A 27,732-nucleotide genomic window follows, 5' to 3' on the forward strand; every position below is an offset into this window, starting at 1 on the left:
TCACAGTATTGCATAAGCAAGGAAATGTTCTGTAAATTCACTATCCTTGGCTTCTAGGACAAAAGAATGCCATTAAGCTCTCCACGTTTTGAAGAGCGTGGGGTAAGCAACGTCAATACCAAATCCTACCAAAGCCTTTCCATTCAGGCAAGAAGAAATTCCTAGATCTATAGAGAATGTTCTGTAGCAGGTACCACTGAATCATTTCTGCAGTTTTGAGAGTACCACATAGACTGTCTGGGTCATGTTCCATAATACGTACGTCCTTTGCACTTATCATCAATGATTTTTCTTGATCTCTGTCCTAAAATGTAAATTCAGTAGATTGTCTACCAAGCATCTAATCCCATCACTAAGCCATTTGCTAGCCCTTTACCAAGAGTCTTTAGCAACCGAGTCCACACAATTTTTCTCTATAAAGAGCTCCAGCATGCTCCATTTTGGGTTAGACTAGATACTGGTTTCTTCTTCAGCTACCTTCATCTTAGAGGAGTGGTCACGTCCAGCCTGGGAAGGATGAGTGGCCCAGATGAGTTGAACTCTCCCCAGACACTCCCTCCTTGAGTCACACTCGTAACAGTCTGCACTGTGAGTGAGTTTCATTTGTCCACATGATTGACTGGCTGTGACTGGAGCGCTCGGAAGCTGTCATGCAGATGCAGTCCCCTTACCACTGCCAGTGCCACATTGCTGCCGTCACTGCTGTGGCCAGGAGCTCTGTGTCAACGTTTCTTTCTGCACGGATACTCTGATGTTATGACTACCATATGCTCTGTTGCTGTGGATGGGATCAAAGAGTGCTCATTCAGCTTCTTTCAGACCCGCCTCAGCTACCTCTCAATCCCACCCCTCTACAGAAGGACCCATGCAAGTAGTGGTTTATAGATTTTAGGCTTCACTCTTCCCTTTTGGGATGACCTCTGTCTAACCTACCCACAGAGATGACAAGCTAATAAACCAACATTAGCTCTGTCATCCACTCGGAATACTTGCCAGCCCACTTCCACAAAGCATGGCCTGTACTTTTTACGCATTTCCCTTAGTATGAAGTGCTACTTGCATCTTTCCAGATACAAAACAGCTAATCTCTCATTTTTTGGATGAATTGCTTTTCTAATATGTCACAGATTTCTGGATTTATCTACAAATCTCTGCCTCCACCCTTCACTTTGAGTCTCTGAGCTAGCTAATCTTGTTGCTAAATCTCACTGAGCATTTCCTAGACACAAGGTCACGTGCTGAGCACTTTCAAGTTATTAATTTATTAAGTCTCACAGTGGCCCTGTCATTATCATCATCTCAACTTTGAAGTTGAGGAAATCGAAGTGGAGAGTGGTTAAAAGAAACCTGCACGTGGTCACACAACTGGAATTCAAACAGCCTTCACCAGCGCAGCTAAGGTCAGACCTGAAGGAATCTGACTTCAGAGCCCATGCTCTTAGGTAGTACCTAATGTCACCCTGAATAAAAGATCCAGTTAAGAGCACACCCACAGCTGCCCAACAGCTGAGCTGTTCTAAGCACAATCAATGCATCTTCACAACATTGAGACTCCATGGTTTCATGATAATCATACTGAGTGTGTTCCCATCTTCTGCCGAGTACCACCCGTGTGTTCTTTTATTCTGGTCCATACTATACAAATAATGCAAAAGGAACATGTTCTCTTTTTTTTCTTCCAAATAGTTATATTTTTTATCCAGTGGGGTGGGGAGGTGGGGGAAACCTGTAACATTAAATCCACAAAAGTGTTGAACAAAAATAATAGTATGACAATGATTAGTAATGTAAATAAATTTATTTAATACAAAGAACATTTTCCTAAATTAAAAAAAAAACACTTAAATAGTGAAAAGAGGAAGAAGAATAGCAGAAAGGTAGTGAATATGCTGAACCTGAACTTCTCATTTTCAAACATCTCTGGCTGCTCTGGTTATGGAGCTCGTGGAGGTGAAATTCAAAATTCTCTTACACTTTTCAAGCAGTAGAGTCAATCTCATGTTAACAAAAAGTGCTGTGATACAGCAAATAAAATAGTGATGGAGAGAGAGTAGACACAGATTTGAGCTGCGATTCTGATGTTAGCTGGGTGAGCAACCTTTGATAGAGTTGAACCTATCAGATTCACACAGATGGGCTTCAAAACGTCTTTAAACTTCAACACTGTACGGATTTCTGATATTAGTAGCTCGTTACCTTTATCTATTGTAAATAACATGTCATTTTACAATAAGCCAGATTCAATGCTAAGTGCTTCCATTGATAATTAGTGGTAGCCAAAGTGTGATGTGGACATTTAAAATAGCCATGCTAGTCCCTGGTTGCAACTTTCATTGCTCTTTAATAAGTAGTGTCCTAGTGACCTAAAATAGTTAACATACTTTCCTATTTCAGCTTACCACCAGAAATGCCCCCAAAAAGCAAAAAGGAAAAAGAAAAATTCTTCTCTTTGGAAACAGTGAAGACATGTTCATTCACTCACAAACACCTGCAAAATAATTTGTATTTAGAGAAACAAAAGTTCCTAGATATTTCAAATATCAGTTTATGCAAATTAGAATATGATTCTCGCTACACATTTTTCACATTCTTCATTCACTAGGCAACTGCAAACCACCAGTAACACAGCAAGTTGGCTCATAAGTGTTAGAAGAAGATTCCAGGAGTTGTGGCCTCTGTGCTACGCAGACCAGAGAGCTACAGGAACTGGATTCGGGGCTCTGAGATTGGCACTGGCTAGATTCACATGCCACAGTTTGGCAAGTCTTAGAGACATAAGTCTTGGCTGGACAACACTTTGCCATGTTACTTACAGGTTGGCAGCTCTGGACTACAAAACCCATTTGCTGGCTACTTCTTGACTGGCAAGGCTGAGAAACACACTCTGACACTGCTGAGGAGCTTCCCGATTGACATGGTGTCCTTTCACAGGGCCTGGAATTAGAACAATTCGTTTGGACAACTCGGGGGAGGCAGGCAGTTTGCACACAGCTATCCCCTGTGGACAGTCCCTGTTCACAGCTGGGTACTTTGCAGCTGGTGGTTTCACAACAGGTTTCTTGAAAGTTGTCCAGGAGCCAGGTCCTACTGTGGCAGCTGCTGGGTAAAAAAAATCCATCTGCAAAGTTTATAGCTTTCGATTCATGTATGATGGCAGAGAGTGGTGGGACACTGTAGAAGCTCTTGAGTGGGTGGCTGTGGCTCTGGGTCATATTGTTAAAACCCTTGATTGAAGTTGATCACAAGGACCCAACACGCTGGGTCTGAAGATTAAATTCGTTACCGAGGAGATTATATACTCAGAAAGCTGGGTGTTGGCTTCTTCTCAAGACTCTTTTCTACCTCATTGCTTGAGCTAATTTGAAGGCTAACATCTCATTAGCACTTTGTTATATATGACAATGACATCTTATTCATAAAGAAGCCAGTCCATTTTGAATCTTCAAAATAGCTTTCATGTTCATCCCAAGGCTGATTCATCAAGGTGGAGCTTGTCCAATACGAGTCCCAACATGTCACCAAGCTAATTTTTTTCCCCTTAGTCACCATGACTTGTCATATTGGTAAAGGGACAATAAGAAATGTGTGTGAAGATGGCCAATTGAAACTGATTAATATTCAGCATTGGAGTTTTGAGAAATGCCACCGTGGCAAAACCTGATATGATCAAGATGTTTTTAGTAAGAACTGATCTGATTGAGCCCGACCCTCATTCTCCTTCTTACTCTTTACCCAAAGTATCAAAAGTGGCCATTGTCCTATAAACATCTGTCCCTTGGTCTAACATTTTGTTCCCCTCATTTTATTGAATGCCAAATTTAAATGTCACCTCTTCATAAAGTTTTTGCTGTTGAGATGTTATTACTTATTCCTCTGAATCACCAATGGGTTTTGACACATTCTTTATTATGTTTGCATTTCACACCAAGTAGTGTGTTTACTTACATTTCTGCTTGAAAATTTGCCCTTGGAACAAACTTGTTTTCAGATCTGCTTTTCATTTTTGTTTATTCAGTGTTTTGCTTTTGGACTGCAGAGTGATGAACTCCTACACTTATCACATTAGCATGCTGTATTTCTCACAGTTTCATACTCATAGCACGGGACCTGCCAGCACAATTTCTGTAACACATTCTATAATTTATTTAGCTCAGCTTTTGACAGTGAAACACCAGAAGCATATGTTTAGCACAGCACTCTGATCTCCCTCTCTTGGGTCGGAAGCAAATCAGGAACATTCAGGAACTTTGAACAGCTCTTACTTGCACAGGGTCCTCCTTGATATGTGATGCACTGGGGACATTATGTATTTAAAAGGACACCTCTGAGTATGTCCAACTTAACAAGCTGTACACTCAACTTGTGTGTAAGGTCTTTGTAATGCATGCAAATCATTGATAATTTGAATGACCACTCTGGTGTGATTGAAGATCCCATTATGCCCTCTCCATGAACCCTACAAAAGCCGATTTAATTCTTATGCATACTTGGAGTTATCATTGCACAGAAGCTTCCACTGTAGCTCATGAGTCTCCTGCTTAAATGTACTAAGTGGATTCTCTTTGCCCTTAAAACAAAACCGAGTCCCCTTAGCTTGGACTATATCACCTTGTAAGACCTGGCTGCTGTCTATTTTTCTAACTCCAAATCTTGTCATTTCCATCTGCCTGGTGTGTTCTGTTCCCCCAGAACTCTATGTACCTCCTCAAACACATCAGGCTTTTCCTCATCTCAGTAGTTTGCACGTGCAGTTGCCTTTCTGCAAATAATTTTAGTTGTTTCTTCAGTGGGTCTTTGCCACTACACTGTGAGTTCCAGAAGGCACGAGGCATAGATATATTTCTCACTGTTGTACCCCCAACACTGAGCACTGTGCCTGGCTGGCCTATCATAAGAGCTCCATAAATATATTTTGAAAAATTAATGAATAGAAAATGCTAAGTAAAAATTCATCCAAACTCTAGTTACATGTCTGAAGGGATCCAGGTCTGAAAGCTGAACATACCCAAGATTTCCCAGAATTGGCTGGAGTGCAGAGCTTAAAGAAAAAGAATTAATAATAACCTTGCCTACCTTTCAACCACCCCTCTGTGAAATAAGAACAAAGTCATTAAGGAAGCCACTTATTAGCATGGCACAAGCTGAGTTAATTATTTCAAAATACATTTGATTGCACATCGGCATGTTTTTAAAAAGCTTTTACCATGAAAAAGGGCACCACTTTTCACTGTCAGCACAGAGCCCTGTTGCCGAATTCTGAGGGGCAAAGACAGGACAACAGTCACACAGTTGTCTCCAACAGGCAGCCTCCTTATTAACCTCACGATGTGTAGTACATTAAGGAATACCTGTGCAGTTCCAAATCCCCAAACGTCAGACAGTGTCATGTGTGAGTCGATCTGTCATTTGTGAATAAGGCAACGCCATGAGTATTTTTTCTCTTTGGGATAAGGCATTAACTTGCACATTCTATTTAACTGAGTGCTGAATTAACAGGTATTTGAGCCTACAGCTTTGATTTAATGAATAAATACAGATTTTGTCTGGTGCTGAATTTATGCAGGGAGTTACCTGTCTTATTACAATGGAATGATGTAGGCTAGGACAACTGGTCACCTTGTAATTGTTTTTCATTAAACCTACTAAAAATTAAGTATTAGTTTTGTAGGCACTTGAATAATGATAAATATGTAGTCTATTTCCTAGTATTCTTGAGGAATAGGTAGAAATAGTTACCTGATTGCTTAGGGGTGACTGGGTATGTGTTAGTAGATGGTTGAACAACAGTTTCCTGGTCTTGAGGTATACATGATTGCAGCTGCAATGGCACCTCCTTACCACCAGAGGGTGGAATATCAACATTTGCTATGGACTGCCAGGATTCTAAGCCTGATCTACAATCACAAACTATAACCTTCCATTTCTGTGACTTGGTTTCTTCCCTTTTAAAATAAAAACTATGAGTTTCAACCTCAAAAATTTGTTTTAATGATTAAATGAGATGATATATATTAGGTACCAGGTTGCCTGCCACATATTGAGTGGTAGATGAATAAAAGTAGTGATTATTTTTGATCAGCTTAAGGATTAACATGCAGACCAAGATACTGTTCTTGTCAATATCAGTCTTGGATTGATCTAAAACTATAAGGTAGATCAAACATGGTATCTTTTTTTGTGTTTGAGATGGTGTTATTTGTGTCTATAAAGGTTGCACATTCCATCCCTTTAAGGGTTGGGTTGTACTTACCGTTATCATTAAAGATCTAGCCAGCCCGTTGCCACCTCTCAAGAGCTTGGCACTTGGTGACTTTAAGCTTGAATACTTAATATTGCTTTTATATTTGATTATGTGGCCATGGTGGACTTCTGATCACTTATTCAACTATATTAAAAATTTTTAAAACTCAAAAAATTAGAGTCACCCTTCATTAACATAATTCAACTCATTTCCCCCAAATTTATTTCTTCTATCCTAGCCTTAGTTTCATTGCACCAACCAAACTTATGCTGAAGCACCTAAGTTAATTTAAATTCATTCCTCTTTTCCAACCAAGAAGTCACTCATATAGATACAGTGCATAGCAATGGAATATTACGGCAGGAGTGAAAAAAACCTGGCTTCCAGCCCTGTTGGTTCTGTTAATTCACTACATGAATTTGGACGAGGCCCTCTGCCTCTCTGGATAGCTTACAAGATAATGAGTTTAGATGAGAAGATCTCTAAGGTCCTTTCCAGCTGTCACATTCTATGATTTTATATCAGAATCTTAATATCTTAGAGTTAAAAAGGACATTAAATGATATCTTGTCAAATCTACCTACTGAATGGAACCCACACTTTCCTTTAAGCCATCTAATCTTTATGAAGATTATTTATAAAAAAAAATTTTAAAGGACAGACAAAAGATTGAAGTCTATAGATGATTAATTCCCATGCATCCTGGTAGAAATTCACAACTTTAAATGTACTGTTCTATTGTATTTGAGAATAACTTGAATAATAAACAGAAAGTATGCTTTCTGGCCAAGAACACACTGGTCCACCTGGAAAGAGTGTGTTGAGTGGAATGAGTAATTTCCTTTAGATACAACATTCTGTAAAGTAACCCTTCTCAGACACTGTAACACACACACAAAATTGGAGCTATCAAAATTTTGACATTGTGACCATAGGAGTGATCCTATGTGGAATATGAAAATAACCTCTTGCCAGCTTTCTGTTTCTGATAGTATATAGATTCTCTTAGAATATGATAATAAAAGGATTCACTCATGATGTTTCTTCTCTGAAACTCTCTCTAAATAATTTTGCTTCTTGGGATAATCCTTGGTTATTTACTATTCAATTACATCAGACTTTGATTCGAAGAACCAAAAAGAAAAAAATAGAGAAAATTTAAATGATTACACATTATCTATGTAAACTTTAATGATTGGTAATTGGAATAAAGAATGAACCAGAGTATCTCGACCACCTGAGCACTGAATCCCGTATTTTCCACCCCCTTGTTCATTACGTCTTGGATATGGAAGTGTCATGGTTTATTATAGTAATTATACAATTGCTTTTGTTCCTTTCCCTGGAGGAACTTGCTCTGGCCTGCCTCCAAGGTTAGCTTTTGGTGAAGTTATTCTTCTGCTTTTGTGTGATGCAAAAATGTGAATTTGTTTCTGAGTTCCTCCACTTCTCCCATGGGTACTGAAGTTGTGATAATATGCCACTGAGATGTGCTAAGTCAGTTTTGATGATGGTCACAGATGACTGATGACGTTGATGGCAACCAGCTTATCTATAGAGTTCAACCAGTTAAAATGGGTGCATGTTCAACATCACTGACATAATACATCCTGCAGACTGTCATCCTGGCTCTGTTTCATTCACTCATTTATTCAGTTAACTTTTATTGAGGATTTACTACTTGCATGATTCTGCTGGTCAGCATTCATTGTATTCATTGAAAATATGACAAGGGTAACCAAACAGTGCGAATTAACCAAAATAGTACTTTAAAAGAAAAATTTTAAATAGTGACTTTGTAATAAACAAAAAATAAGCATATATAATGCTGGCATTATGTAGGAAATAATCAACTCTATTGATTTTGAAATCTAGAAAGAGAGAAAGGATATAAAATATTTCCTTGGGTTTTGAAGATTAAGAGAGATATGGCATTCCTTCTAGAGGTACTAGACTATATCAGAGCTCAGTTCTGCACAATGTGTTCAGGAAAATAGGATTAGGTAGCATTGATGGAGGGCATGTTGGTGGAGTGTGTGTATAGGGGGTGGTGAGAAGAGAGACTGGGAGAGGGTGGAGGTGGGCTGCAAAGAATCTTTAACATTATATTAAGGAGACTTTATTGGGAAGGGGGCTTCTTTCAGGTTTAAATGTGTCTCATTTAGAAAAACATTAGCTGCAAGTAACAGAAATAGTAATTCAAAATGGCTTAAGTAATACCGTTTATTAGCTCATGTTTACTGAGGTCCAGAAATAAGATGGTCAGGGTTCTGTTCCTCAGCATTTCTCCTGGCATTACTCTCTTCCATGTGATGGTTCAATTTTGAGGCCATATGCAAGATGCATGTAGTATTCTACATATGATATGACAAAAATCCAGAGGAACACATGATTGCTTCAAAAAACTCCACAAGAAGAACTCTACCAGAATCACCTCTCCAGATCACTCCTCGCTTCTCATTGGTTTGAGTCAGATCACATGCTCCATTCTGAACCATTCACTTTCAATGGGGACGGGGAGCCCCTGGGCTAGCCAGATTCAATCCTGAAACTCAGGCATAGCCACGTTCATATAAAGGGCTGGTTAGGGGTGGATAAGAGGGGATACACAAGCAAAATCCAGTTCTTGTGGGAAGAAGAGGGAGAGAAAAGCAATTGTGAGGGCGATGAACAATAAGCTGTCCACATCCAACTACATATTTCCTTCCCACTTATGCATTTCCAAATGTGGATGCCTGCATCCCCCAAACAAGAAAACAGTAAACTATCCATCCAGATCATACCCAGTTATCATATCAAGTTATCGTATCGGCTATAAACCCAAGATGTCAAGAAGTTCTCCCTCTCAGTCCATATTTCCTACTCATGATACTGCTGTGTCTCTAGAAGTTCTCAGGAGACTTCCATGAAGATGGATGGCCTTACAGACTGACCAAACAGAAGGAGGACTCATGACCCCAGAATTCCATTACGGCTTGCATAATTCTGTAAAAGGGTCTCATTAAAGTATTTTTAAAATTTCCTTATCTAGAACAGTCGGTCTGGCACTTGCTGAAGCATCACTACTGTCTCTGAAACTTGTCTTCTTGGATCAGACCCATGACTAGTTTAACCAAAGTAAGGTGTCCTGATAAGACGGAAGTGACCTCGCACAGAAGAGTTTAGGATCATCTCCTGCCCAGGCTCTGATTCCACTTGCCAAAAATTTCAGGGAGATGGGGAGGGTATAGCTCAAGTGGCAGAGCTTATGCTTAGCATGCACAAGGTCCTGGGTTCAATCCCCAGTGCCTCCTCTAAAAATTAATAAATAAATAAACCTAATTACCTCCCACCCCCCAAAAAAATTTCAGGAAACTAACTCTGTACTGGCAGATAATTCTACCAACTAGGGAATCTGTTCCTTAAATCAAATCTTTATTTGTGGACAAGTAACAGTAGGTTTGGTATTTCCAACGGACATCTTTTTCTTTTTTAATTAATAGCAAGATTTGTGAACTGATAACAGATTAAATGAGTTTATTTGAAAGGAAAAAATACCTCTTATTGCATTTTTAACTAGAGAAGGAAGGAAGAAAATAGAAGAAAACAGAAGGAAAACAGAATGTGTATTTTATGAGATAAATGAGTTTAATATTAAAAGGATTGTTTTAATCATCACTCTTCTAGGTAGTAGAATACAGACTCAAGCCAGGTAGCAGCTGAGATCAACTTTGAGGGAGGTAACGGTGAAGTCACAGACTAGAACCCTTAAGGTGATCAGTAGAAGAGGCCAGATCTACAGGTTGGCTGGTAACAAGAAGTTTGGCAGCTTCAAGAAACCACATAAATTGGATGGCAGGATCCACAGCTCAGGGAGGGGAAGCCAAAGAATCCAGAACCCAGAGATCCACTGGACCCACAGCTTCTGGATCCATAGACCAGGAAGTAGCCTTTGCCGGACCCAGAGCCCAGAGACCCAGCATAATTTGTCCAGCAGGGACTGCAGAACGTGGATGTCCTAGGGCAGTAGCAGGATGACTGGCAGGGGCTGGACACACCATGGGACATCTGGCACCTGCTGGGCTCCCAGCAGGTCTCCTGACAGCCACTGTACAGAGAGGAGCTCAGCTGGCAGGTGCTGGGAGAGCAGAGGTCCGTGGTGTAGATCAGGTTGCTGGGGTAGGAGGAGCCACAGGAAGAGCTTGGGTAGTGCAAGTGGCCCCCAAGGGAGCAGGAGGAGAAGTTTCCAGAGCAGCAGATGTGGGACATGGTGACAGGAGATGTGAGTTCAGCTGAGCTGTAGTGAGAAGATACTCTGATATCCTTGCCTTCTCCCAGCCATGTTTATATATGAACCCTCACTGCGCTGGATGTGATGCAGACCCTCTCCATTCTTGTGCGTGTCTTATCATGAAAGCAGTTAATTAACCTAGGCTATAACTGAATATATTCATGTGTTTTCTTAACTGCTGTTCAATTATTCTGGTTTATAGAAGCCACTCTGCTCCTCTCTCTCTTTTCTCTTCTTCTTCTTCTTTTTTTTTTTTTTTTTTTTTTCAGAAATAAGGTGTGTTCTGTCTCCAAAGACATAGACCATGATGCATGTAGGTATTGCCCTCACTTCTTCCCTGAGCGGGATGATGGGGATTTTGTTTGTGACTGTGTAAACTGTTACTCGTAACAGCCATCATAACCTCCATCTCAGCTATTTAGATATGTTTTACGAAGCATTTACTCCGTGAAGAACCTTGCAAGTTGTGGGATCATTTAATCCTTGCCACAAGCTTATGAGATAAGAATTATCACTAATTTAGTAACCCAGGTGTGACTGCCTCCGAAGCCAGCAGTTCCAGCAATGCTGTGCTGACAACCCCAGAAGTTTATTCTTCCAGATCCCAGATTCACGTGAACAATGAACACCCAGGTAAAAAAAAACGTTTTGATGTGATAGCATTTGCATTTTATCTGATGTGCCTACCTAGGTTTTCTTATCGCCTCTGTGAAAAACCAAATACAGTCCCCAAAGAAATAGACTCAATTCTTTTAGTTATACTTTTGAGCATTCCAAGTTACCATGGAGATGGTTATTTCAAACCACCTTCTATTTACCCACTCATATAGTTTATCCTCATTAAGCAGCTCATGTTTGATTCCACTTGGCGTTATTGAATGCTTTTTCTGTGTGAGGCAGAGATTCTTTGGCAAACACGTAGACCATAGCCGAGAATAATTGCTAAAAACTGGTATACCTTGAGTGAGTTGACTGTCAATGAAATACATTTGCAAAACTTGAATTTTAATAGTGTGCTAACCTTTGCCAACTCAGTTGGGAGTGAGAAACGAGACACCTTAGAGAGTGATTCGTTTCACTCCCTGCTAAGTTCTCTTTTGCTCATTGTTCTAGAAAGACAAAGCAGCAAAAAACTTCCCTTCATATTAAGTAGTTAAAATTATCCTCATCGCTATAAAAAAATCAATGTATAAAGAAAAGTCCTCGAATTAGAGATGTCTTTTTTTTTTGACTTATTATAATATCCAACATCTGCCTTAAAGCATCTTTGAGAAATTGGAATGCAAAAAGCTATTTATGTAATTTGATCTTTTCTACTTGTTTCTTGGATGATTGTTTTCTCTAATCTCCTGTAGTATTTGCTTATCAGTCACCACTGAAATAGTCTGCCCATTGTTTTGCTTACAGATCTCTGCCAAATGTCTTGCTTGCTTCCCCGAATTCTTCTCATCCCTCAAAGCCAAAATCGAATTCATCATACCTTACAGGTATTCATCTCACAGCTTTAACTCTTCTGCAGTAGGTTTTTTGTATCTTAGTAGCAATTCCCTGGGGTGAGCGTACACACACGTCATGGAGGGAGTGGAAGGGATGGTCTTTTGAAGAGGATCATGCAGATGAAGATTTCAGCCATTTGAACTTGCAGGACAGTCACCTATGGGTGAGAGTGGAGTGCACAGAAGTTGTTCTGGATCAGAAACAGGGCTTAATTTTCTTTGTCACAGCATCTGCCACACAGTGGATGCTCCAAATTATTTATAAAATTAAGGAATATATCAAATCATTGGCTTTTGACTTTTACATTCATCTAAAAGAAATATATACATGCACACTTACTGTTTTGCTTCTAACACTTTCCTTTAAGACAACATTAAGTGAATATAAATATCTCTTTCATAATTAAATATAATCCTCAAATTAATCATAACCAGTTTAGTGCTTGAAGGAACCCTTATCTGTCCCCACTTCCACCCCAAGCAAAGTTGCCTTTTACAGCCTCGATCAAATATTATTGCTTTCTCTGTCCAACACTTCATGCTCCTCACCTACTCTAATGGTTCTGTTTTCTCAGCCTTGTAAATACAGTCAATCTTCTTTAATCCAAAATGTTATGTTAGCGTCATTTCCTCGATGATTATATAGATTTTATTTTTAAAGATCAAATTCTCTCAAGACTTATGTGATCAGCTGGTCAACTCTTTGGTGTCTTACTGTCTTTTCAATAACCATATTATTTGTCTCTGGTTTAACACTCTTCTGAGATTCACCTGACATGTTCAGCAGTGGCTTTTATGTGTCTAAATGTAGTGGCCATTTTTAGGGTGATGCCATGTGAATGTTTAACCACATTTAACACAGGTACCTGTGTCCTTGACCTTGAAATACGTTTTACTATGTCCTTCTGTGACATCACACTTCTGGCTTTCTGTCTAATTTTCCCCTAATTCCCTTTCACCCTTAGTTGGCTTCCTGTATATAATGTTTCTTGCAGTTTGATGTTGATTTGGCCAATTATTCTCTCTGTAGAAGAGGCACCTCCCCTTCGTGACTTAAAATACTATCCGTATTCCATGCCATTCAAGTGTACACACCTCTTTTTATTAAAATTCTAGATCAAGATATCCAATTACTAGCCATTTCCATTTGAGGCTTCATAAGGCTGTCAAAATTGCATGTGTATGAAATTGAACTTCTGCCTTTCCATGGTAAGCAGTATTTTCATCCACACAGTCATTTAACTCAGGAAACTTGGAATCCTTTTAATATATGGAACGCACTCTAAATGTGACCCTTCTATCTCCTAAACTTCTCATAAATCTACCCAGTCCTCTTACTGCCTTCCCTCTGGTCTAGGGTTTCCCAACCTTGTCATCAGTGACATTTTGGACTGGATAATATTGTGTCATGGGGAGTATAGTGCTCATTGTACGATATTTGGCAGTATCCCTGGCCTCTTTCCACTAGATGCCAGGAGCACATCACACACACACACACACGCACACACACATAAGTTATGACAATTAACATCTCCAAAGATTTCTTAGGGGCTAAAGCAGTTCTGGTGAAGAACCACTGCTCTAGTTCAAGGTAGTCTCCCTTCTTGGTGGGACTACTGAAAGGGTTCCAACAAAGCCCATATCATTTTCAAAAAATGTCTCCTCCAATCTTTTCTTTCTATACCTGCCTGATTAATCTTCTTGAAACAGAAAGCTGATCATATCACTGTCAAGATGAAAACTTTCCCATTCTTTTCTTTTTTTTTGTTTTTTTTTTTTCAGTTGAAGTATAATCAGTTTACAATGTTGTTAATTTCTGGTGTACACCATGGTGATTCATTTATACATATATATATATTTATTTTCATATTATTTTTCATTGTAGGTTATTATGAGATACTGAATATGATTCCCTGTGCTACACAGTAGGACCTCGTCGCTTACCTATTTTATATATAGTGGTCAGTATCTGCAAATATCGAACTTCCAATTTATCTCTCTCTCCATCTTTCCCCTCCAGTAACCTAAGTTTATTTTCTATGTCTGTGAGTCTGTTTCTGTTTTGTAGCAGTTCATTGTGTCATTTTTTACAGATCCCACATATAAGTGACATCATATGGTAATTTTCTTTCTCTTTCTGGCTGACTTCACTTCGTATGACAATCTAATATACGTTTGATAAAACAGAAATCCTCTGCACGATCCGCAAAGTTGCACAAATGTGTCCCTGCCCATGTCTCTAACCTCATCTTCACACTCAGACTTTTTCCTTTCTCACAAACACACTGCCTCTGCTCCACAATTAGCACAGCTCAAGCTCTTTTTTTTTTTCTTAACCACAAGGACATGCTGTTTCCTCTGCCCTGAATGTTCTTTCTTCATCTGAATAATTTAGGTAATTAAGCCTTTCCTCACTTTTTAACCACCACATCCCTGGATAAATTAGGTTCCCCTGTTATGATATCTACCATCCCTATAATTAATTTTATTATTTTTATAATGTATTTATTCTTTAGACTGTCCTCTAGTACAATCCAGACAAGTTGGTGCATGAGTCTGTACCATCTGCCCTGAGACAAATAGTGTATTCCAGCTTCTAATTCCTTTGCACACTATTGTAGTTAAAGTGTACTCTCTACGCAATTCCTGGAAGATATCTTTGACCTCCATCTTCCTCTCTTCCCACATCTGATCTTGGATAAGCATACCTTGCTAATTTTTTTTAAATCTGAAAAGCATGTCAAAATCCTTTTCTTTCTGTCCTGCTATAACTCAGCTATTTTGCCTCTGTTGTGGCAGGTGGTCCCTGGATCCTCTGGCCTTGCCTGTTTCAACTCAATTTCCGACACATTTATCAGAATATTTTTTTCTGAAAGTCTATTTTTGTCCTTTTCAAACTCAAATTCAATTTTCTAAGTATTTCATTTAAGTCATCCTTTGATCTGAACCCCAATTATCTCACACTTGGTGTCTCTATGCCCTAATTTTATCTTCAGAAGTTACCTGATCACTGCCGCTCAGCTTAAGACTGAAGGCAAAGAAGTAAGTCATGCGAGACGGTCTTGTTCCAAGAAGCTCAGCGTCAGAAATGAGTGTCAGAAGGGAAGAGATGAAAGGCGAGGCTGGTGACAGACGGAAGCCAGATGACAAGGGGCTCTGTAAGTCGTGTTGGGTGTTTGGACATTCTTCAAAGGCCCAAAATACACTGAAAATCAATCACTTTCTTTAGAGCTAATTTAGTGATAAAAGAAGACATTGCCTGTTCTCTTTGGATGGAATGACATGATCAAAATAATGGAAACCACGCACATTCTTCTTTCTTCCTCTACTTAGTGTAAGGATCTTTATATATCAGAAATACATCAGTATGTTTGATTATGACGTGTTGTCCCACATATTACCTGGGGTATTGTATTACATACAGTTCCTCCATTCTGTTGTCTTTCTAAAACCTAAAAACCTGGATTCCGAAACTCATATGTCCCTATTTGCTTAGACAAAGAAATGGGGACGTGTAACAATGAAAAGCCACTGATGATAGGTTAAAAATATGGACCTAAGCAGGTCAAATTTGCCTCCTACAGAGATGACTAACTGCAACATGAAGAATGGATTGGAGGGTCACATAGCAGTAAGAGTGGACCCCCAGGTTCAGACCCTGGCAGTGTGATTCAATAGCCTATATTCTTAACTATAATACTTGGCTGCCTCCCATAAAAATGGTTATTAAAGCTCAAAAACATGTGTAAAATGAGATGAAAAGGGGCCCAAGAGTTGTGCGCTGAGAAAATCTCACGATTAAGGCATTGGCAAAGTAAGAGGCTCCCACAAAAGACTGGGAAGGAATAGCCAGTAAAGGTTAAAGAAAAATTGGAGTGTAATAAAAATTAAGTTAAAAATGCATTATAAATAAAGGAAAGTAGTCAAAAGTTTACAATGTTGGAGGGAGGTCAAGTTAGATTTTAAGCATCTCACTATCAAATATTATATATTTATATATGTATCTGTATCTACTGTTTATGTTTTTTTGCTTTTGTTTTTGGTTTATTTTTTATTTTTTATTTTTTTTAATTTGGAGATGACCCCAATTTCAATAGTGCCCAGGACATAGATGCTAAAAATAACACTCGTTAAACTAAACCTTTGTGTTCAACTTTCCCAATATCCTAACATGGAATTTGAAAGCTAGAGGGATTAATTTCAGGTTAATTCAGCAAGCACACACGTGAATGATGAGGATGAGGAGGGGACTGAGAAATGACCCTATCCAAAGGAGGCAGCCTTCACCTGACTCTGGAAAATGAGAAGAATGTTAAGAGCAGATAAAGTACATTTATAGGCAACTAAATCTAATCACTTTTGCTCTTCTTTAAGACCCCCAGCTACTATATGAAGCTGGATAAAATCTTAATGCCCTTTACATTTGCATACAGTGAATTATTTTTAATCTTGCTTATGTTTTATGTAGGAAATAATAATTCTCTGATTAGAAGTCAGTTTAGACTGGAAGATTTTTCCTACTTACGCAAATGGACTGTTCTAGCACTAGTTTTACAGATTGCTTCTTACAAAATCAACAGCCAAAGTTACCGAAATAGTAATTTTTCCTCTTAGAAAAATGTAATCCCAGTAAGCCAATAACTCTTAAAAAATCAAGGAAAAATGAATGTATTTGAATCCCATAAAATGTTAGTTTATTTAAGAACAACATTGCTGTCACATTGTAGGAGAACAAGGACACATGAAGAAACCTCATTATTTCTCTTATATATAATTTCCCTTAATATCTGATACATAAAACTTCAGGACAGTTTCCCAATTCTGACTATTCTTTGATTGTGTAATGATGATGGAACCTGTATGCCTCAGAGAAACCAAGTGGTTGGTGGTCAGTCCCTTCCTGAATGTGAGGAGTTGTTGTAGTAAACGAGCATTATTAAAAGCAGCATTTCGTATAGGAGTGTAAAGAGACATTAAGCTGATTTATAGAAGCCAGACCTTTAGGCTGGTCTGTGTTAAGTTGGTAGGACATCCCTAGTAGGGAAGTGGTTTGCGTAACAGAAGCTGAGAAGAGAATTCAGTTTATGGGAATCACCGGATCGACATTTTAAATGTTGGAAGCTACTGTATTCACAGTCTCTGGGAAAAGGATGGCTTTTGGCTTCTGGAAGGCTTCTGAAAGTTCTCTAAGAGTCGTTAGAAAGAGACCTATCTTGGAGAGACTGGGAGAACAGAGGCCAATGGGTAAACAAAGTAGCTGAGGTACAAGGAGCCACAGGCTAAGACTGGGTAGACCAGAATTCTCTAAGAAAGCAGGGAGGAAAGATTCCAGCCAGCAGCTGTAGCATGCTATCACTATACCTAACTCATTTGTTAGTGGTGTCAGGGAACATCTGAATATTCCGTGCTGGCCCAGAGGGCTTGTCTGTTCTAACCCTGTGGTCAAGATGTTCTTGACAGCCAACTTCAATATCTTTCTATACTACAATTTGCATAAGAACATCTTCTTAGTGTGTTGTCTAATTTCAATCAAATAAATGAACACTATGGTAAATACACTTACTTGTACTTTATAGCTAAAAGCCAGCTTACAGTACTACTTTGGACTTGAGATGGCTGTTGCATACTCAGAACAGTTGGTTATCTTTGCTGGTTTGCTTTGTGATTCCAAGGGTCATTTACAGGATACGGAGATAGAGCTCTTTTCTTTCCTCCCTGCTTTCTGCATTGTATTTTATTGCAATTTTTTTCTCAGTCATTCCCGACGTGGTTTGCCATATTATAAATCATGTATTTATGTTCAGTAGCAACTGATATGTGTGATATAAATGGTGCATAAAAGACAATGCTATCATTGCATGATCATGATACTTTGTAAGAACTGCATGAATTTTATGGAAAAAATAATTCTGCTTGGCTCTCTTTAGCAACTGGATGAATATGGAATGCCTCATATAACTGGATTTAAATTATATTAGCTAAGAAGATGGAGATTTCAGCCCAAATACATTTAAAAAGTAATCTGCTATCAAATTTACGGCATGTAAATTTTTAATGGCCCCTTAGGGGCTATGTTTATAAGCAGTAAAGCAAACACCAAATTATTTTCTTCAAGCACAGTGAAAATTGCTGAACAAATAAAAAGCTTACAAAGCAATGTTACAGATAGTCACATTTACATATTATGTAAAGGTGGACATTATATCTAAAGGTCCTTGATTCACGAAATATAGGAACGTGGTGGTTTGAAGGGTTGACAGACACTAGAGAAGATCAAGAGTTAAAGGCACAGAGAGAAGATTGCCCAGAAGGATCACAGTATGTATAAATGAAACATTAAATATATATACATATATGGAAAGCATAAATATATATACACACACACATACATGGAAAAGTACACACACATACATGGAAAAAACATTAAGAAAATTCTGAATTAGTTTATACCCAGAGTAAAAAAAAATATATGTATATATATATGTGTGTGTGTGTACATATATATTCAAAGAAATGGATTAAAACATGTTTGTTTACATGTTCATGAGGTTTGGGAGGAAATGGAGTATACTATTGTGTACTTTAGTGTGTATTTACTAAAGTGGAATTGAGAGGCTAAATAGTTTTAGGCCAAATAAAAGAATATGATGTTAATGACTCATCCAACCGGAGTTAGGTTAAGGGACCCATATGCATTTATATTTTTTGGATATAAGTTGCATGCATTTATAGTCTAATAATAGTTAACATTTATAGAGTGATTTCTGTATTCAAAGAACTCTTATAGTTGCTTCATATACCTTATCATTTGGACATATCATATTGTCATGAGGACTTCATAATTCTGTGATGTAAATACTATTGTTATTTCTCTTTTACATTTAAGGAAATTGAATTTTTGAGAGGTTCCACAATATGTACAAGACAGATAGTAAGGGTTAGAATCGGGGGATCCAAATATATATATATAGTGTTTCTTCTTAAACTCAGTTTAAATGGATTCACTCTCGCAGCAGACAAACTAACATGCAAGTAAAAAACAAAACCCATTATATCGAAATGCTTACATATTTTAAGAAATCGTAGTGTAAAATCTCAGAAGATCCTCCAGGTGGAGAAACCAAAGTGGGGACCCAAACGGAGGCACCCTGAGGGTCAAGGGATCCCATTATGTGGAGGACAGCATGGGAGCCCAGTCCCAGTTTGGGATGTCAGTTGGTTGATGGACAGGACAGCCCTGACCCCTCTGTTTTATGAATGGGCTTGATCCTCAGCCATTCTGTACCTAACATTGGATGAGCTAGCCTAGTTCTAGCTGCAGTTTGAAAGAAGAAGTTGCTGCTAACAATCACATTACCTACCAAAGAGGCTCGCCATTCAGGAACCATGTGCCTAATAACTGGCAGGAACTTCGGACAGTATCATTCCTACATGGGGTCAGCATCTTGAAGGTAATGAGACTGCATTCTCTACTCATACTGGCAAGACTTTAAAGTTCGACAAGCAAAGGTAATAACTTACGGTGCTCATTTGTTTTGCATGTCAGACCATCAGTAAGCAATTTTCTTTTTGTCATTCCCAAAAGAATCATGATAGAGGCATGACTGATACTGTTATCCCCAAGAATAGGATCTGGCGGGCTAATGGGCACCAGGTGTGGCTCTGTGTTTCCATAGTCCTGTTTTCCTAACTTTTCAGTGGCTCCCATTGCACCGCAGTGATTTATAGAGATTTACCCAAAGTGGTGTCAATGGCTAAGGACTCTTCTAAGGAAATTTTGCACATTTTTAGCCTGGTCTCCTCTCACTCAACATAGCAATCAGTGAAGGTTTAGGCAAGAAAAAATATTAAATTAGTTGCAAGTAAGCTTTGGAACACACATTTATTTTCCTCCGCATTTGAACAAACAATAGTTGTTTTGCATATACTTGAAGTAGAGATGCCTTTTGCTTGCATTTTGGAATCTCAGTAATTAACTCAGACCAAAGCCTATTCTATGCTCCTCCTGCTTTCCACAAGGACGCTAGTGAGTCAACACTAATCGCAAATACCTGGTAATCACATCATGTATCAAAGGGACAGAAAAACAAGTATGTCTGGGGTACAATACCTTCAAAGCACGCAAAATCTAAAAGCTCCTACTTTCCATTAGATAATTCTTATTTAAATTCCTCATAATAGCACTATGAGGTAACCAGTGTTACTTTCACTTCTCAGGAAAAAAGTGTGGTAATACGTTAAGTGATGTGTTAAAAGTTATTTTAACAAAAACCTCATGAAGCCAGAAGGTGAGACGCAGTCTCTCTGTCTCCAAATATGTCACGACCTAACCCCAACTTCTGTTATTAAGCCACAATATACATACAGCTAACAAACGCTGAGGACCCGATGCGTGACACGGATGAGTCGAACTTTCATTACTCAGCTCTTAAAACCCCTCACAAATAGGATTAAAATGGAGAGGAGGAAGGTAATGTCCCAGGCAAAGTGCTAAGCCACATCACAAAAGGCAAGGGGTAGGAAAGGAAAGGAAAAGCATTTTAGAATTCACATCACATTCTTTTCTTGTCTAGAATTTGAAAATGAAAAACTTGCCGCGAAGAATTCCATCTCGTGACTTCGGTGAACGCAGGCTTGCTGTCCCGAGCATCCTCCCGGCGTGTTGACAATCGATTATGAGAACAGTTCCACGTCTCTCTCCCAGAATGAAGTCTGCATCTCCCGAGGATGTGCTCAATGTGGTTTGACTGTTTGTTTTTTCTGCTTTACCTCCTGCAATAAATAGACCATGAAAAATCACCCTCAAATTGTGGAAGCTAAAGAAAGCATCTTTCAAATTTGGTTTATAAGCTGGAGAAGACGAACAATCAATGACACCGCTTCACCTTGCAATATCCGTGGGACACAGAGAGCGTTGTCCCCTGGAATCAGTTTTATAGTCGAGACATTAACCTCTGTGGTCATTTGCCCAGCAGGAAGAGTAAGCTGTTAGAAACACAGAATCAGCCACTATTCACTTCTTTTTATGATTAAGAGTGTGATAACAGCTTCCCCTCCAGTTACATGACTGGGGCTATTTTGCTGGTAAAATACCAAAAATAGGGTGTATATCAAAAAAATTTTAGTTATTATCCTTTTGCAGAAATTCCATGAAAAAAGAGCAATAACTCATTACCTGGAGTATGGATTTTAATTAAAATTAATTTTGGCTAAAAATGACAATATTACCTGGCTCCCAAAACTAAGGGAAATTCATGCTGTGTCCCTATTCAACTTCATTGTGGAGAAGAGACAGATGGAGACAATAATTCTCCCCTCTTTTTTTTTTTTAATTCACAATATGCTTAAGCATAAAAAAAAAGAAAAAAAACAACTCTGAAAGGGGAAGAAAAGCAAACCTGATTAACTTGGTTCGTCCAATATTCATTGTGTTAGTGTAAACTTTGTATCTAATCTATTAATATCACTTAAGAACAGTGATCCAAGAGCTGAACGTTGGGAACTGGGGCTTTAGTTTTTTGGGATTGACACGAGTGAAGAGAGCTTACTGACTCCATCAGGAAACAAAATGGAGATAGAAGGGGAATCTTACAAATTCTGAAATAGACATGTGTGGAACATAGAAGAAAAAAAACAACTCTGGGCAATTTTTAATCATGTGACTTTATTCACAGCCCCCATATCCACCCATAGCTGACTGAGAAGTTCCATACATCAGTGACAACCATGTCTTGTCACTTTATCTGATAGACTTTAGCGTGCCTAAATGATCCTTCCAGAAACACCTTTATGATGCATATAAACCTTTATGATGCATCTTGCAATCAATAGTTGACTTATGCTGTTAATATACATTTAACTTTCATTAAACCTTTAAAAAAAATAATTATAGGCATACAGGAAGTTGTAGAAATAGTCCATAGGGTTCCTTTAACCTTTATCCAGCTTCCTCCAAAAGAGACATCTGACCCAACCATATGGCAAGACCAAAGCCAGGAGACTGTCATCAGTGCAGTACTGCTAGCTGGACTACAGATCTCCTTCAGTTCAACTAGTTTAAACATGCACGCATTTGTGTGTGTGTATGTGTACAGTTCTTTATAATTATATTTCATGTATAGATTTCCTGTAACCACTGCCACAGATGAAGAACTGTTTCATTCATGGTTAGTTTTTTCATGTTAGAAAAATTAAAAAGTATAATGAATCAGAAGTATGGACCACCAGTTTTGCCCTTTTACATTTAAGAATGTTATTTAATATGATTAAATCTGAGATTTAAAAAAAAATGAGTGAAGTTCATAGTTGTAGCACAATGATTGAAATGGGGTGAGGGGTGCAGTGGGGCAGGGAGAAAGATCAAGTTTAAATATCACTCCCCTATGTGATAATCTTTTCCTCCAAATCACAAGCAGATGCAGTGTCATTAGAAAAGCGTAAATTGATAAACTAGGCAGACTAGATTCTTCCATGACACGGTGTGCATAATGTCTTTTCTTCTTTTCTATATTAAAGAAAAAAATGATGTTCACATCGTTGCAGCACATGGATTACTGTGTTTCACGATGAAAATTACTGATTTTACATTCGGTTGTCAGGAAGAAAAAATTGTGAGACTTTGAAATAGAGGACATTGGATTCAATTACTCTGTGGCCCGTCTAGCTTTCCTTTCAGGTTATCTCCACTTTGCATGGCTTTTGATCTACTGCATAATTCAATACACTGTAGACAATTGATAATCATGCCAACGATTCTTGTCTATTAAAATAAAAATGGCTCCTATCTAATGGAATGCCATTGATTTATTTTTTCTCTGCATACGGTAACCACTTTGTATCGAGCTTTGTAAATTCATTTCAGCATCTCGGACAGCCTATGTTTTTTGCATTCTCCTTTGAGCCAGTTGTAGCTTCTTAAGGGTGGTTCCTTCGTTTACTAATGAGTTAAAGTATTTAATATGTGTGCTTTCTTATTTGTAAGAAGATCATGATTTTACCTTTTTGAAAAGTTATGTTAACCCCATTAGATTTTACATTGCATTTTAAATGGTTTTCATCTGTTTTTCCCTTCCCAGGTCACATAGAAGAGTTTAAACTATTATGAAGGACATTAACAGCCCATCACTCACGTGCTCCTATTATCTTACTATTATCATATAATAAGGATAGGTCAGTAGTGTTGAAACCTTAGAGACCACAGATTATCAAGGACCATCTCATTTTACATATAAGGAAGATGATATCCAAAAAACTTAAGTGATATGTGTAAGATCAAGATCTTGTTAGCAAGAAAACTAGCAATAGAACCTAATTCTCAACATATTTTTTGCTTACTTTATTTTCCTTTATATGGCACCATAAACAAGGGAGAATATTAAGAGATTTCTGGACCACAAAACAAGCTTCAGTAAACTTAAGAAAACTGAAATTGTATCAAGCTTCTTTTTTGACCACATGCTGTAAGGCTAGAAATCAACTACAAAAAAAAAAAAAATGCTGCAAAAACATGAACACATGGAGGCTAAACAAAGCATGGAGGCTATGCTATAAAACAACCCGTGGATCACTAAGGACATCAAAGAGTTGAAAAATCAGAAAATTCCTAGAGATAAATGAAAACAAAAACATGATAGTCCAAAACCTCTGGGACACAGCAAAAGCAGTTCTAAGAGGGAAGTTTATAGCGATGTAAGCTGACCTCAAGAAACCAGAAAAATCTCAAATAATCCTGTACGTACAGCCAGAGGAAACTCTAATTCGAAAAGATACATGCACCCCAATGTTCATAGAAGCACTATTTACAGTAGTCAAGACATCAGAACAACCTAAATGTCCATCAACAGATGACTGGATAAAGAAGGTGTGGTGTGTATATATACATATACATATATGTATATATATATATATATATACACATACACACACACACAATGGAATGTTACTCTGCCATGAAAAAATGAAACAATGCCATATGCAGTAACATGGATAGACCTACAGATTATCATATTAAGTGAAATGAATCAGAGAAAGACAAATACCATATGATATAATTTGTATGTGGAACCTAAAAAATGATACAAATGAACTTATTTAAAAAATAGAAATAGACTCACAGACATAGAAAACAAACTTATGGTTACCAAAGAAGAAAGGGGGGTGAAGTGGGAGGGATAAATTAGAAGTTTGGGATTAACATATATATACTACTATATATATAAAATATATAATAAGGACTTACTTATAGTAAAAGGAACTATATTCAATATTTTGTAATAACCTATAATGGAAAATAATCTGAAAAGAATATGTATATATTTATATATAACTGAATCAATCTGCTGTACACCTGACACTAACACAATATTGTAAATTAACTATACGTCAATTAAAAGAAGGTTAAAAAATCTAGTCTACCTATAGTAATTGTCTATGTAGCAACATTTTTATAAGTTCAAAATTTAGTGTGCATTTCACTGGAAAGGAAATATTTCTTTAAAACTCAGAGCATCCCAAAGATACACCAGAACACACACACAAATGACAAATGGTAGAGTGCACAATTTTTGTGCCAATGAGTTAAATCTCACAATCTCCTTTTTCTCTGTTGTCTTCTACTTCCTTGTAAGGATCTACTATACTACAAAAAAATAAGCCTTGAAGTAAAACATTACTAAGATTTATTACTTTTTAATGGATTAGCCAAATAGAAGGGCTAATGGACAAAAAGGCTACTTTTCTCTAACGAGATGGTTGGTTGTCCTGTTATAATGGCTACCTTAGAACAAGCGCAGTTGGCCTGGGGGAGACCACAGTCCAGCAAGGGAATGTTCATATTTGACAATAGTTGATTGTGTAGGAAGGCTCTAACATCTCTAGAAGCTTGTGTATTCTTTGCACGAAAGTCTGATCATGCAGCAGTTTGATGAGTAACCCACGTATAGAGACTGCTTGGTAAAACATACAAACAATTGCTAGAAGGAAGGTGGATGGGTGGCTGGGTTCACAACCCAGAAGTAGCAACTGTTGTGTCCCTAGACTGAAGACTCCAGGTCAGAAGTTTGGGAGGGACAGCAAAAGGCAACAGTTATTAAGTGGCATGCATGTGACAGTCAACATAGGGAGGGGTTAGAAAGTAGAGGTACAGGCAGGACCAGGACCGGGGCTTGGGGAGGGGCGTGGAGAGCCTAAGGGCAGCACTGAAGGAGGCCACCACTGGACTACGCTGAAGTGAGTACCCCCTTAGGAATGAGATGCTCCTGTAAACCAAGTTGATGGGATGAGAATAAACACAGCAGGACACCAGGAAACTGGAAGATCCCGAAGGGAACAGTAGAGGGAATTCCCAGAGCAGCAGTATGTAAGGCATGGTGAGAGGGATGATTTCCTTCTGAGTAGCTGGGTAAGGTATTTTAAACGTGAGCAGTAACTCACATTCTCTTAGAGGCCAGTGCCTCCCGAGCGATAGACTGCATCCCTGAACTCTGCCCTGTGTGTGTCAGCATTGGATCAGACTACTAATTGCAACGGAATGAGTCCCCAGTCACAACAGCAAGCACATTGATTTTGTTACCCAAGAAAAACATAAGTCCCTCAAGTCACTCTTGCATATTACTTGCAATGGTTGTGTTTTTGTCATTGACATCTTGTCACCCCAGACACAATGCTCAGGCTTTCCCAGGCATCAGCACTGTTCCTACTTCTATTCATACACCTGTAGGGTTAGGCAATTACATTTTTAATTGTTGTGTAATCTCTTACCTCTTGCTGCCCACATATTACAGTTTAATAAAAAAAAGAACTTGTCTTTTTTCTCCCCACATCATATTCTTTCAAGAAGCTGGGCAATTGCTTAAGCAGTTGCCTCTTCCTGAAGCTCTGCTCATACTCGCCCTCCACACCAGGATAATGGGAGAAAATTTGTCTCTCTTGCTAGTCATGAGCTAACTCTTGGAAGGCAAAAGTCATGGTCTTTTCTAAGTTCTCTAGTGCATTTTTCGTAGAAGAACTCTAGTGCAAATTCAAAGCTCTAAAGTTATTTAGTGAGCTGAGTTCAGAAGAAAAAGCTGATGTCAGTGTGCTAAAGGGCATTAGAGTCGGGAGAGCTACGCTTATTCATAATGAGCAGCATGAGCTGGAGAGGAAAGTGCCCCGTGTCAGTCTGAGATTTTTCACTGCCATTGATAGATCCTAGTCTTCTCTTACACTCTGTCACCATCATCCAAGTCAGTCACCCACCAAGTGTTACCTGGTCCCTAGAGGGTGGATGTGGAGAAAAACAGAGTATATGTAGGAGATGAACAATCAAAGGGAGAGAGAGGGAGAGGGAGAAAAAGAGAAAGGATAGATAAGAGAAGAAAAATAAGAAAATATATAGAAATAAGCAGTGATGTGATACTAAGGAAAGATCACAATGCAGAGAATGAAGACATGCACATGGTACTCACCTTGTCTGATCCCTGAAATCTTCACAGATACTTTCAAAAGTTTAAATATTGGAGCTTTCTAATGTATGCATTTCCTCTCCCACACTTTGCCTCCTTGTTTCAATTTTTAACCTCTCACCTCGAAGATTCCATTAGAATGGGAAATCCTCAAGTCATCAAGTCATTCCAGAACTAGATTCTCTACGCCACTGGATATCGCTTCCTTCCATCTTGGATTGTTCTCAATTTTAAACATTTCTCTCTACTCATCACCCCTTGCTGGGCGTGGAGACTTCGTTGCTTGCAGTTAAAACCTTCTAGTTCTTTTAGATTTGCTGAATGTGTTTCCAGGACTTTCTCACCGTCTCTGCCATAATAACCCCTTTGAATTCATTTTCCCTTTGGTTTCTTTAGCCCACATGTTACTCACTTTACAGGACTTTAAGAAGAACTCTTGTTCAGTGCTAATGGCAGTAATTCAGACTCACAGGATCTTTTTTGTCTTACTAATAAAAATTTTATATGCCTGTTTACACCAAAGTCCATGAGTAATTCTGCATCTGTATGACACATCATGATTAATTGTAACTCTTTGGATGTGAGTGACAGAAATCTTATTTTATTTTAATTAGTTTAAACAAGGAGAAGACTTTATTGGTTCATATAATCAGAGTGCATGGAGGGCTAGAAAAGCTGGCTTAAAGGTGCTGGGAACCAGACGCTTTTGTACCAGCAGGAACTTCTGTGTCCCTCTTCTCTACTTCTTTCTTTTCTGTCTCTTGAGCAGAATTCTGTGCACAGAGGGCCTTATTCCCACACCTTCCTGTTTAGCCCATAACTGTCTCGTATATATGAGGAAAAAGCCAATCTTTTCTCAGATTCAACCAGGAAAAGCTCGAGGAAGAAGGAAGACAAATTAATAAACCCTCATAGCACATGACTGGAGCAAATGATAATCTTGGAGAGTTACTCTCTCAATCATGCTGAGTTACTACTAAATATGTTGTAAAAAAAAGTTTTAACTGAATTCTGACTCTCCGTTTAGCCTCCGAGACAAATAATCTGCTCACATTAAAATGAACACAAAGTGTCCTGTTTCAGATCTGAATAGTATCTTACAAGAATGTATTTTCTCTTTACTATCAGTTGAGCAGTGAATTCCAAGGATACTGAAACAAGTTATTAGATTCAGAGCATTGGAAGTAATCTAATTATTCTTCCAATTCAAAGCAGAAGTCACTAACCAAAAACAAAGAGGGCTTATGGATTTTCTACTTGTTGAGGAACTCAAAAACCTCAAAG

At 38.4% G+C, this 27,732-nt stretch overlaps 2 protein-coding genes across 4 annotated transcripts; both read right to left on the reverse strand.

Moving 5' to 3' along the window:
* Window positions 1-1,779: 1,779 nt before the first annotated feature.
* Window positions 1,780-3,361, reverse strand: KRTAP27-1 (keratin associated protein 27-1). Its single transcript, XM_006209792.4, has one exon. It carries the CDS (start codon window positions 3,210-3,212, stop codon window positions 2,592-2,594), a length of 621 nt encoding a protein of 206 aa, XP_006209854.2. The 5' UTR covers window positions 3,213-3,361; the 3' UTR covers window positions 1,780-2,591.
* Window positions 3,362-8,582: 5,221 nt separating this feature from the next.
* On the reverse strand, window positions 8,583-26,840 carry LOC102533350 (keratin-associated protein 13-1-like). 3 transcript variants are annotated; one of them, XR_012076041.1, is made up of 4 exons: window positions 26,452-26,840; window positions 20,603-20,779; window positions 11,992-12,165; window positions 10,396-10,517 (listed from the first exon to the last, which is right to left on the reverse strand). XR_012076041.1 is itself a non-coding variant. In XM_072968243.1 (3 exons), the coding sequence occupies exon 3, from the start codon at window positions 10,487-10,489 to the stop codon at window positions 10,052-10,054; it is 438 nt and encodes a 145-aa protein (XP_072824344.1). In that variant the 5' UTR covers window positions 10,490-12,165; window positions 20,603-20,779; window positions 26,452-26,840; the 3' UTR covers window positions 8,583-10,051. The 3 variants fall into 3 exon arrangements, 1 of the variants encoding a protein (XP_072824344.1); XR_012076043.1 differs by adding an exon at window positions 15,011-15,212 and having other exon boundaries at window positions 10,499-12,165; XM_072968243.1 differs by having other exon boundaries at window positions 8,583-12,165.
* Window positions 26,841-27,732: the final 892 nt, after the last annotated feature.

This window comes from Vicugna pacos, chromosome 1 (genome assembly GCF_048564905.1).
Source record: "Vicugna pacos chromosome 1, VicPac4, whole genome shotgun sequence".
Classification (NCBI taxonomy): Eukaryota; Metazoa; Chordata; class Mammalia; order Artiodactyla; family Camelidae; genus Vicugna; species Vicugna pacos.